The following is a 13,898-nucleotide window of genomic DNA, read 5'->3' on the forward strand; positions in this document are numbered from 1 at the left end:
TTTGACCCAAGGGCCATAATTTGAACAATCTTGGCAGAGGACCATTTGGTGATCCTACCTACCATATATCAACGGCCTAAGCCTTGTGGTTTGGGAGAAGAAGATTTTTAAAGTTTTTCCTTTTGGTTGCCATGGCAACCAGAGTTCTGCATGGAATTAAATTCTTTGAACAACTTTGATAGAAGACCATCCAAGGAACATCCCTATGAAGTTATATTAATATTGGCCCAGTGGTTAAGGAGGAGATGTCTTTTAAGTAAATTGTTGATGGACAACACACGACGGACAAAAGGCGATCACAAAAGCTCACCTTGTCACAAATTGACAGGTGAGCTAAAAACACTACAGCTTAACTTATAATATGTCAATGTTTGGAAAAATCATCAATTTCAGAATGTAAAAATGAGAAAATGCGATCTTATCTTTTCCAGACATTTACACAAATATTTCATTTACGTGTTGTTAATCTAGTCAACTTTTTTAAAACCTTTTATTGGATTTTAAATTAAAACTGGCTTTTGATAAGACAAAGTTGACCCAGGGATTGGCCAGTTTTGACATCAGGGGCACAATTGGAACATACCTAGTGGAGGACTATTACATGATACCAGTGTCTGGGCCTGGCAGTTTCAGACAAGAAGATTTTCCGAAATAAGTATGAAAGAAATTTGTTAACCCCTGGTTGGGGCAAGTTTTGACCGAAGGGGCATAATTTAAACAAACTATAAAGAATACCACTAGGCAATCTAACAAACCAAATTTCTAAGCTCTAGGCCTCATAGTTTTTGACAAGAAGATTTTCCTTTTGTTTGAAGTATCATCGAAATTGGTCTCGTGCTTAAGGAGATGTTTAAGTTGTTTAAAGCAGGTGTTGATGCCAGAGAATGGCCAGTAGATGCCGGACATAGACCAATCATAACAACTCAATTTTAGCACTTTGTGCTCAGTCCAGCTAAAAACAGACGACCTTAACAATCAAATTCAACAATTTTGAAACATGTTCAGCTTTCTTGATCTTGTCTGCATCTGTTTTGTTCATAATGGCTGAGCCAAATTAGAAATACAAGAAACATCTAAATGTCAGTGATGCTGACTGCAGTCCGCTTTATCACTGAACAACAAGAACAGCATTTTTGTAAAATTTGATCTGGTTTATTTAAAATTAACATAACAATAAAATAGTTTTTCATAAACAAAATCCTCGATTATATTTCATAATTTTCCAGTATAGCTGCCAATCAAATGTTAACATACACAGTGCTCTGGTATTCTTACTAACTTTCATTTACTTTATTAGTTTATGAGTTTTTATAACTTCATCTAATCAGTATTGACATGCACATGATATTCAAATAAACTTTAGCTAACACACACTGATATCACATTGTGTACGAACATTTCTTGTAAAATAATGTGAAGTATACATGCACAAGTTCCTAAACTTATTGTAAATGCCCACATAAATTGGCTTTCGTTTCCTTTTTCTGAATTAAACACATAATGGTCTAAATGCTACTACAAAGTAATGCGTCATATTTCATGTAAACATTCAAACTATGGACAGTCCTAGGTCTGAGGCAAAGTTTTAGCCCCATCTGTTCACATTGTATCACGGGGGGTGGGGGGGGGGTTACATACTGTATATATCATCCACTGGTTTCACAGCAATATATCAAGGATTTTTTTTTAACATTACAAGCAGAAAAAAGATCTTACGTAAATTATGTCAGATTCAACACAAATGTTTAACATTAAAAACATGGCACACTTTTGTTGTAGCTTTTCTAAATTCAGTCACCGGAAACCAGGATGTGGTGTTTGGTGTGGACGCACTGGGTTAATATAGTTGTTAATGACACTGCATTAAAACACCATCGTTAAAATTAGGCTCATAGTTTGACACGTTCATACACAGTAGGAGCAGTGTCAAAATTTTCATATATACATGAATACAACCCAGTGCTAGACAATTCTAATCAAATCATTTTTTAAATATATTACACAACCTTTTACACTTAAGATTCATCATCATCAAATATCTTAATGTGTAACAAATGCACTAACATTGACTACAGAATACATGTATATCACACATGTCAGTCATATCAATATTACTTAAGCTTTTTCAATTTTTGCTAGATTTAATATCCACAATTGTTTGCTGAGCAGCTAAAATCTCTAATAATAAATATAACAATAAAAGGCCCTAGTTTGTCAGCTAGGGTCAAGAGGGTGCCTTTGTTTCCCGACTATTCCAGTATGCGTCTGTCTGCATCTCTGTAAGGCGACTAACTGTCCGCTCAAACGCAAACAATTCCTCCTCACCAGTGAAGATACTAGTGTTGGAATCAGTGCTGTCCTGAACAAGATAAAGTAATTACAGATTACTGTTTTTTAATTCAACCATGTATTTTTTTTTCATTTCTGAACTGCCTAATTCAGATACTAGTTGGATTGTCCCAGTTTATCAATGATAGGAGTCAACAATTCAACTTGTCAAATATTTGCAAAAGAAGCCAGATTTCAAACTCATTTAAAGTATTTTACATTAAATTCCATGTCTTAAATAGTTGAGCAGTTAATGCAGACATTGAAGTTTTGCAGGAAAACATTTCCCTTGAAAAAAATTTTGAAGGTTACAAATAACTTAAACCTTTTCTGCCTGAAATACAGAAAAGTTCATATATAAACAAGTAGCCCAACTTACTGCTTTAAGCCCAAGATCATCCATCAGCATTCTGTTCATATCTTCTTCCCGGAGTGTCACCTTGCCTCGTGTGAACAGCTCATTAGGAGTCGCCTCTGCGGAACATACCAGACGTACCTGCATGGGGAAACGTGGAGCTATGTCAGGAATGTTTTTCATAACTGAGTGATGTCTTAACACAAACAAGAGAAAAAGATGCTAAACAATAGATATTTGTAAACATAATGGCCCAGGATTGCTGCTTTTTCCAAATATTTGCTAGACAGCAATAAGGTGTTTAAAGAAGAAATGCATTGACAAAATGACTGTGAGCTTGCATTTTGACACACTAACCCAACAACAGCATATGGGTCAAATACTACTAGTGAACTTTGATGCTCCTAATGCAAGCTGTTATTTAGTTATTTTGCCTTTAAAATTGTAAAAACAACATTGGCTGCGACTTTTGACTTTCTGACACTTTTTTAGTGGACAAAGTGTCCATAACACTTGACCATGGCCTTGACATTTGCCAAATGACCCCAAACAATAGGGCTCATCATCTATAAAAGGGTATCCTATCAGTGAAGTTTCATGTTTGAAGTCAAACCATTTGCAAGTTAATGTGCCATCAAAGTTTTCATTACACTGTTCAGTGTTCACCATGACCTTAACCTTAAACCTACCTGCCTCTAAAAATATAGAGGTCAACTACAGGTTAAGGACAACATACCAGTGAAGTTTTACGGTCCTAAGTGCTATGAAGTGACTGACAATCCTACTGATATGACTGTGCAAATCTGTATGCCTCATCCTCTTCAAAAGTGGCATACAAACTTTTTAATCCATTCAAAAATTGAGTCAGCACATTTTGGGTGAATTGATCGGACCAGGTAAATACAAACAACTTGTTAAAGATGGCTGAAGACAAGATAGGAATCAAGATAGCTCATACAGATGACCCCTGGAAATACCTCAATAAATTTCACACAAGTACATATACATGTACATACTATTTTAATGGATGATTTTTTAGTGTACATTATGTAACATTGAACATGAATGACGTTGAATATAACATAGCACAATAGCCTGCAAGATACTTTACCTTATTATCATAGAAGGTGTCGACCAAGACAATGAAGCGTTTGGCCTCAGATTTGTGTTTCAGCGTCATCTTAGGGATATTTCTCACAATCACCGAGTCAAAGTGTTTACTGATCTCGAGGTAGTCAATTGCACCAAGTGGCTGTGGTAAGCAATCAAACAAAAACACACTATTTAATGCAGTATGCAATCAATTCAATATTTTTTCTGGTAAGGTATTTGTATTATAAAAATTAAGAAAGTAATCATTAAACTAGTTACATTATATATCTAGTGGTTAAATGAATAATTGAAATAAAACGTTTTCATACAGCCTGACACACTAGCATTTTAATTAATAATACATGCACCATGTACATCATTATATACCAGTGTATACCAGTGTCGTAACATGTACATTGTATACCAGTGTTGTAACATAACATGTACATTGTATACCAATGTTGTAACATGTATATTGTATACCAGTGTCATAACATGTATATTGTATACATACCAGTGTCATAACATGTATATTGTATACCAGTGTCGTAACATGTATATTGTATACCAGTGTCGTAACATGTACATTGTATACCAGTGTCGTAACATGTATATTGTATACCAGTGTCGTAACATGTACATTGTATACCAGTGTCGTAACATGTACATTGTATACCAGTGTCGTAACATGTATATTGTATACCAGTGTCGTAACATGTACATTGTATACCAGTGTCGTAACATGTACATTGTATACCAGTGTCATAACATGTATATTGTATACCAGTGTCGTAACATGTATATTGTATACCAGTGTCGTAACATGTACATTGTATACCAGTGTCGTAACATGTATATTGTATACCAGTGTCGTAACATGTACATTGTATACCAGTGTCGTAACATGTATATTGTATACCAGTGTCGTAACATGTACATTGTATACCAGTGTCGTAACATGTACATTGTATACCAGTGTCGTAACATGTATATTGTATACCAGTGTCGTAACATGTACATTGTATACCAGTGTCGTAACATGTACATTGTATACCAGTGTCGTAACATGTATATTGTATACCAGTGTCGTAACATGTACATTGTATACCAGTGTCGTAACATGTATATTGTATACCAGTGTCGTAACATGTATATTGTATACCAGTGTCGTAACATGTATATTGTATACCAGTGTCGTAACATGTATATTGTATACCAGTGTCGTAACATGTACATTGTATACCAGTGTCGTAACATGTACATTGTATACCAGTGTCGTAACATGTATATTGTATACCAGTGTCGTAACATGTACATTGTATACCAGTGTCGTAACATGTACATTGTATACCAGTGTCGTAACATGTACATTGTATACCAGTGTCGTAACATGTATATTGTATACCAGTGTCGTAACATGTATATTGTATACCAGTGTCGTAACATGTACATTGTATACCAGTGTCGTAACATGTATATTGTATACCAGTGTCGTAACATGTACATTGTATACCAGTGTCGTAACATGTACATTGTATACCAGTGTCATAACATGTATATTGTATACCAGTGTCGTAACATGTATATTGTATACCAGTGTCGTAACATGTACATTGTATACCAGTGTCGTAACATGTACATTGTATACCAGTGTCATAACATGTATATTGTATACCAGTGTCATAACATATAGATTGTATACCAGTGTCGTAACATGTACATTGTATACCATGAGAAAAAAGGCATAACTTCATAATGCAAGAACATTCATATTCAACCAAAACTTCTCAGCTATTTCTGTACTGTCTGATGTGCTTATCAGGCGTCCAATCAAACATCTGGATTTCACCTTGTTAATTATTTATGAGAATGAATTTTCTTGAGTCAATCTGCCCAGGGTATTCACTGGAGCTGGACACCAGGAATAGACTGGGTATTGAGGATGACTGTATACATGCAGCATGGCACTGAATTGAATGCATCCAACAATTTCCAAGAATCCATATAACGTGTACCTGAGCACACAGACTGTTGAATGTAGCATCAAGCACTCGACCACAGGTTTTTGGCAAGCGTAAATCTCTTCCCAATATTTCAAGTGTTTTGGAGTGAATTACTGAAAAATTTGAAAATAGATTAAAAAGATTAGAATATGTGCATGAACTTCATAAACAAAACCATTAATGTTTTGGGCTTCTTTCAATACATATCTTCCATATTGGTGGCCATGGTCGTGGGTAGCATATGGGACCCAGGATCAGAGGGTCCCAGGTTCTTCCCTAACTCAAAGCTTTGTCAATAAGAGTGCTGGTTATCATATTGTAAATTGTCAAGCATGTAGTTGGCATTGATGACAGAGTTAATAACACATACATATATATCTTCATAGCTTAAAAGCTCAAGATAAGGCAAAATAAATATTTCCGTACCTTTACTAGACGTCACAAGATAATTAGTTTACGTATGTGTAATCTTATTCCAATGTTGTCTGTTGTAAGCTGATAAACAGGCTTACTTAAAACAAATATATTAGCTAGAGTCATGAGAATTGATACATATACGCAATATCTACATGTGAACAAAGTTAAATGTGAAAATCTTAAATGATGTCAACAACAACGATGATGCCACTGCGATTGATACCAAGGCTTTGACAATATCAAATCTATTTTCTACCTAAAACAGACTATCTGAAATTCAAATTAAAACAGCAATGCCGCATAAAACAGACATGCCATATAAAGAGCATAAGGCAAAGAGGAAGACATTATCAAGCACAAATTCATTGTACACACCATCATCCTCGTCAGCTATGAGCTCCTCGAAGACCTCATCCACCTTTTCATCACATTCACTCTCCCCCGTCCTGTAACATACACACACACGCATGGAATTAAACAATGATCAAGTTTTGTTAAAAATTGATCTTTGCCTCAGAAGTTTTCATTAATAAGTTTTAATTTGTGAAAATAATTATCACTAACAACAACAAAATATTATCTTTTACTTGACTATAAAATGAAGTTTAATATTTAATAGAAATTTTTAACATTTACTTAACAAATACATAGTAGTTAAACGCTCTCTCTCTCTCTCTCTCTCTACAGAAATAGGGTTATTCAAGTAACATATCTCATCAAGGCTAGGATTGTACATAGCCCTGATAAGCCAAATGATCCCAACTGCAATTTTTAATTACCAATATATCATATCATATGATTTTAGTATTTAGCTTGGCCAACATTTCCAATCATTTACTTGAATCAATTTTTATCATGAAATTGATGATTAATTGAAAGGGCATTTCCAATAATTTCAGATCATGGATAACGATTTCTGTCCAATTTTCACATTCATCAGTCTTTTTTTGTTATATTTCTACTGCTTGTGCCTTCCAAAATTTAGTAATTTACCAGACATCTGTAAATGCAAAATCATCCCTAAACAAGAGCTGTCACAGTATGTGATGAATGCCCCCGAATGTGACATTGACCTACGAACAAGGTCAGTACATGAAAAGTTGATCTTGCCTTTACGTGTCAATACATATGGCAAGTTATTTTAAATTGCCTCTGAACATAAAAAAATACCACCCATACTTGACAACCTACACTGTTTTGTCCTTATATACAGAATTCCCTTGTGAATAAACACTTAGTGTATCTTTCACCTTAGAGGTAGGGACATGAGTCTTGCACACGACATGTCATCTTCTTATGTGGAACACATGTAGCAAGTTATTTTAAAATCTGTCCATACAAGAAAAAGTTACAGCCCGGACACGACAACCTATACTCTATGTCCTTATATGCAGCACTCCATTGTGAATAAACACCAAGTGTGACCTTGACCTTTGAGGTAGGGACAAGGGTCTTGCACACGACACGTCGTCTTGGTATGTTGAACACATGTGGCAAGTTATTTTAAAATCTGTCCATACAAGAAAAAGTTACAGCCCGGACACGACAACCTATACTCTATGTCCTTATATGCAGCACTCCATTGTGAATAAACACCAAGTGTGACCTTGACCTTTGAGGTACGGACACGGGTTTTGCAGGCGACACGTCGTCTTGGTATGTGGTACACATTTGGCAAGTTATTTTAAAATCTGTCCATACAAGGGAAAATTACAGCACGACAACCTATACTCTATGTCCTTATATGCAGCACTCCATTGTGAATAAACACTAAGTGTGACCTTGACCTTTGAGGTAGGGACACGAGTCTTGCACGACAAACGTCGTCTTGGTATGTGAAACACATGTGGCAAGTTATTTTAAAATCTGTGAAATCTGGGAAAGTTACAGAGCCGGCCGGCCGGACGGACGGTGCGATTTTAATATGCCCACTACATATTTCAACTAATAATAATGTTCAGACAGCAGCTTTAGACAGTGAATAAAAAAAATAAGATTCTTTCATTTAATATTGTTGTAAAAAAAGTCAATATATAAATAGATTATAGCAGTAAAGCTTACAGGAAGTAGATGGTCCCTTCTTTAGGCAGACTGGTCATGCGGTAATCTATCCCGGAGTCAAGACACTTAACCTCACAATGACTCTGTGAACGAGAGGAGAAAATAATCATTTACATGCATCCTCACAGCGGCTTTTGAGAATGAGAGGAGAAAAAATGTTTATATACATGTATTTACCTTTTTAATTTTAAATCAAGTGAAAAGAAACCAGCATTACTGTATGTATTTATTTGTGGCCCAATGAAATTTGAGTATTATTCAAATTTTCGCTTTAATAGAACGATTGGTTGCTGACTATATTTTGTTGCACATGATTTTGGTGCTTCTATGTTGTTATTAATAATGATTCTTTCCTAGTAAATGAGATTTGTCTGAGTTTTTGGTTTTGAGAAGAATTAAGAATTCCATGAATAAATATTGAAAAAAAACCCTGAAATTTCTGACGTCACTGACACTGAAGGTGTGTCACAAAAAACAGGATTAAAGCTTGAATCTCATTGGTCTACACATTATTGCTTTCACTAAACATAATATATATTCTTAAAATATTACAGAAAATAGGCTGTGCCCTCACTTTGAGCTATTCTACTTCCTTTAAAATTTGAAAAATATATACTTGTCTAATACATTACATAAATGTGTCCCTTCTTTGTATATATACAAAGTCGATCAGTCCGTGTATCAATGTTATTTCATAAAAAAATTGTTTTATGACATCAGCTATCCATATCATATTTCTGGCTGGTCCGCATCTCAACAAAAGTATGATATGGACTGCTGATGCCGTAAATCTGTTGAGTGTGGCATGCTGTTCAATACAGGGACAAATTGCCATAAATAAACATTACTTCATTTGTTCAATAAAACACATTAAAAGCATGTGGCTTTATAATGACCTGCCAGTCAGCCCCCACAGGTGAATGGACCTCGGTTAACACCTCAATCTATATACACCTCAGGGGGCTGACTGGCCGATCAATGTAATATCATATGACCCTCAGTGGTGTACTGTATATTATTTCTTAATTATTTTATAGTTGATGTTTTATCAGGAGTATTTAAGCAGTGACTAGGACAACAATAGATCCAGGAAATCTTGAATAACAAGCAGACACATTTACTCCTTGACAAACATTGTCCTCTACATTGACTTTTAAAATGTAAATGTTATCATAGAAAATTCAAACATTCAATTTAGTTGCACATGTAAGTAGCTTAATACCTGAGATTAATCTAAAAGAAAGTTAACTACTTTTCATTTAAAAGGCAAGAAATTCTATAAATCCCAAAAAGGTACATGAAAATTCTAGATTAAACTATTTCAGTACAAAATGGTTAACATACAAAAAAATAAACAGAGTTACAGGTACCGTATTTTCTTGACTATAAGGCGATCCGCTTATAAGACGACCCCCCTACTTTGCCCATGAAATCTGGTGTTTTTGTCTTGACTATTCTTTATGAAATTCTTATAGACTCGCCTATAAGACGGGCCCCCTACCTTAAGCTTCAAAATCAGGACCAAATTTCCGCGTCTTATAGTCGAGAAAATACAGTAAAAAGTTGTTGAAAACTGTTTTGACTTGATAAACTGAATTTAGTACTAACCTTTAAAATATCTATAAAGGGCAAAAAATTTATTCTCTGCAACCCATTCTTGTACAGATCTGGAAAGAAATTAAATGTAAATGATTACAGAAGATCTATCACATATAACCAGAGACTATTAATTTCATATTCACTCTGGTTACTGCCCATCTTTCAATTTGGTATCATTTAGCAAATAAATATAACATCATCAAATAATTTTGCTGGATTATTTTTTTTATTCAGTACAAGTGCTTTTAGCATGAGAAACTAATAACACTAATACTAATCACGTATCATATGATTAAATTTTATGTTTGTTTTTTGAATTAGCGAAAATAGTTTCATCCGTTTAATATTACAATCTGTCAGAAAGATACATTTAAAAGTAACATTGGTAGCTTGCTTGTTAATAGGATACCTTAAAAAACCCTGAGCATTATCAATTTTGTATAACAATGGTTAATGTTACATTGTCCATGTTCCGTATAGACAATTAACAAGAGGCCCGAGGCCCAAGAGGGTCTATGCTCTACTGGCATGGCTCTTGTGGTCATTTTCAATACAGAGCATGTATAAAGTAGACCCATAATCTAGGCATGCATGGGCGGATCTTGCTGGTTTTCCAAAGGAACCGAGCTCTAATGGATATCTAGATACTGTACAAGTTTTATCGAGATACAATCAAAACTGAAGACCGTATCATGTTTACAAGAATTGTTTACAGACGCACGAACGCACATACTACGTTCACATTACCATCGCATAAGCTCTTCTGGCCTTTGGCCAGCAGAGCTAAAAAGCAGTACCATCGGGGTCTCTATTTGAGGTAGCAACAACTATAACTCCATTCTTAAACAGCTCCGTAAACAGTCTCTTTAGAATCATGGCATCAGCAATGTCCGTCACCTGAAAAGATATTATAGGTCATAATCAAGTTTCAGTCATTGAAATAACCCACTTTCCCAAATTAATTAAGCTTGTACAAGTCAAATTACGATTAGGCACATCATAGGTAAAAATTATATCAGGTCCTCCCAAAAGGGCAGGTCATGTTTGAGTTCTGAATTGGCTCATTTTTCTGAGAAGCTATAATAACTGATGTCTCCATTGAACAAAACCTTTCTTCTCATATTCCACTAAAGTAGTCAAAGCTTAACAAACATAGAATAATTAATTTAAGATACTGAAGATTAGTTTTTTCTTACCAATTGTTAAGCAAAGCCCCTAAAAATGGTTGTACATTTAAGTCAAACCTTTTTTTAATATTTGTTAAGACATTTATGATATAATCCTATAGTTGTCCACGCAATGCACTCATGTAAAACAAACAAAACAATATTCTGTGAAAGTTTACCTGAAACTCATCGAAGCAGAGTAGCCATGTCTGGTTACTGATGCTATCTGCTACTGGTGGTATGGGGTCGTACGTTTGCAGTTTCTTTACATCTCTCTCCCGTGGCAGAGACTGCTTCCAAGCATGGATCCCTGGATAACAATAATGAGCATGGTCTAATCTAACCTACATGTACCACACTAATTTTCAATACCAACTGTTACTTATTCTAGATTGAAAGCAATTTTTTTTAAATGTCTGCTTTCAGTGATGCAAGAGATTCTTATTGCACAAAAGCAAATCTTTCCACATTATTCTCAATTAAAATTCTTATTAAATAAAACAGAAAAGCATCGGCAAGTAATCAATTTATGTAGAAACAAAACTTACTCTGATGAACATCCAGCATAAACTTGTGGAAGTGTACACGCTGTTTGCCTTGGATTGGACACTGGTCGTGAAATAAATCCATCAACATAGTCTTTCCACAACCTGAATGAAATGGTTTGCCATATTTAACAGCTTGTACAAAGATATAATGTAGCTTTACATTTTTAAATGTTTACATCTTATGTAAATGTGTAACATGCATACTGGTAGGTATACAATGTTTTATTAAGTTTTACAAATCATTACTTACAGACATATTTTCATTTACATGAAAAAGATAGTTGTTGCATATATTACAATTAGACCATGGCAAGCAGAAATGAGTCTAATAGTATTTTATTACATTTATTTATATTTTCAACATTTATTGCTGTTATTTCAAAAAGAACGGCAGCACACACAGGTTGACAAAGGTCATTAAGAATGGCAAAGATATTATCAAAGTAATTTATCACTCTTCTGGTGCAAAACATACTTGATGTCAGGGCCTTTTAACCAGTTTTGGGAAGACACCCTCATGTTTTTTTTCAGTTTTGGAATACTATTTCAAACATTTTGGGAACAAATGGAGAAAATAAAGCAGTAATTTAAAATATATCACTCAGAAACATCTTTTAATCAATCATGAATTTCTCATTATATAAAAATTTAAAGAACAGAAAAATGTTGTTATTTACGATGTGTTTTTTTAACGGGAATTACAGAGGCTATTTTCTGGGGGAAAAGGGACTTGCCCTTGGGGAAGTATATGGGTATCGGTTACAGCAAAGAAAGGTAAAAATTCCATCGATGTGATGCTTAGACTTTTAATTTAAAATAACTAGTAAAGACCCATTCCTGCTCGTTCAAGTACATGTATAGTAGCTATTGAATGCTTTGACCATCACATACCTACACTTCCATACAGATACAGGCCTTTAGGTGATTCAATTTTCTTCTCACCAAACAACTGAAAACACAATTAAAGGCATAAAACTACACAGTTGCATAAAGTATGTCCAAAGTAAAACATTCTATAAGACAAGAATAGCTATTAGCATATGATGCCTATGATTTATAAAGTTTAATACATAAAGCATACAAAAGTGCTGAGAAAGTTGGATTTTATTTTACCTCAGTTTCATTTTTTGTTGTTCAAATTGTTGAATAACTTTTCAGTTTAATCATAAATACTGTATGTATCTCTTACAATCATGAATACATATAATATTAGGAATTAGTGCAAGACTATTGTAACACCTTCTTTTTCTATATTGATTTACAACTGTCTTGCACAAAGCCCGTAATAATGTTGTTTACACCATCCTTCAAAACAATAAGATATATTGTTGAGAACACTTCACCAAATCTGGTGCCACTTTGTACTGGTATGAGTTCCTGTTGGTCCAACTTCTGCTATACCCATATAATTATACATGTATTAGCATCAGATGTGAATAAAAAATGAACAAACTTTTTGAAAAAAAACATTTGGTTTCACAGGTGGCTGGTAGTCCTTCACTTGTTCATTGAGTCTATCTAAGGAGGCAACAATGGTTTTCTGGTATTCATCTTCATCCAACAAACCATCATGGACTCTTGACATATACACACTCAGTGGAGAGTTTGCATTTGGTGGGACTGAAACTGATCAAAGGTACAATGTTATTCTAATACAAAATTCAATATATTTATAAATTATTGTAATGTTGATATCACTCACTCACTCACAATGGGCAATTTAGAAGATCAAGAGTTATGTTTGTAGCTAAGGGCTTTAATTGTGCAATGAAATTTTCGGCCGATGGCATTTTCGCACAATGTCACATCTGGAAATGGGATTACAGGGGTTACAGCAATGTTTCTTTTATTGATTTAATGATATTATTTGAAAATTTCTTTCCAAAACCTACTTCATCTGTTACATAAATGGTTATCACAGTTTTTTTCATGTTTTATCAATTTATGTTTTTCAAAAGACAAGTCCACATTTTAACAATTCCCTTCATAGATGCATACGATAGAATTGTTCATGAAATAGTCTGTATAATAATTGGGGCAAATCATTTAAAAAAATCAGATCAGTGTGTTACCGTAGTTGATATTATATTTGAGAGCATTATATAAATATGTCCGAATAATATAGTCCGAATTACAAGACAGTATTTCTTAAACAAATGCCCTTGACACTAAACTAAATGAAACATTCTAAAATACCGTGTTCTTCTGTCGAAGCTGTCTGTAAGCATCTTCTTAGAAACCTTTTAATCTCTCGGTTTGGTCGTAATATCACAAATTTCCTTAACATTCTACCTCACTTTTAGAAGTGTTCTGTCAAAATGAGTTACTT

General features: G+C 34.3%; 1 protein-coding gene across 2 annotated transcripts; it reads right to left on the minus strand.

Moving 5' to 3' along the window:
- Positions 1 to 1,156: 1,156 nt before the first annotated feature.
- LOC128238808 (AFG1-like ATPase) lies at positions 1,157 to 13,898 on the minus strand. 2 transcript variants are annotated; one of them, XM_052955067.1, is made up of 13 exons: positions 13,766 to 13,898; positions 13,023 to 13,195; positions 12,461 to 12,518; positions 11,570 to 11,671; positions 11,201 to 11,331; positions 10,653 to 10,752; positions 9,865 to 9,923; positions 8,257 to 8,339; positions 6,571 to 6,641; positions 5,791 to 5,891; positions 3,795 to 3,935; positions 2,708 to 2,824; positions 1,157 to 2,359 (listed from the first exon to the last, which is right to left on the minus strand). In XM_052955067.1, exons 1-13 carry the CDS (start codon positions 13,854 to 13,856, stop codon positions 2,225 to 2,227), a joined length of 1,362 nt encoding a protein of 453 aa, XP_052811027.1. In that variant the 5' UTR covers positions 13,857 to 13,898; the 3' UTR covers positions 1,157 to 2,224. The 2 variants fall into 2 exon arrangements, with proteins under 2 accessions (XP_052811027.1, XP_052811028.1); XM_052955068.1 differs by having other exon boundaries at positions 13,023 to 13,189; positions 13,766 to 13,892.

This window comes from Mya arenaria, chromosome 6 (genome assembly GCF_026914265.1).
Source record: "Mya arenaria isolate MELC-2E11 chromosome 6, ASM2691426v1".
Lineage (NCBI taxonomy): Eukaryota > Metazoa > Mollusca > Bivalvia > Myida > Myidae > Mya > Mya arenaria.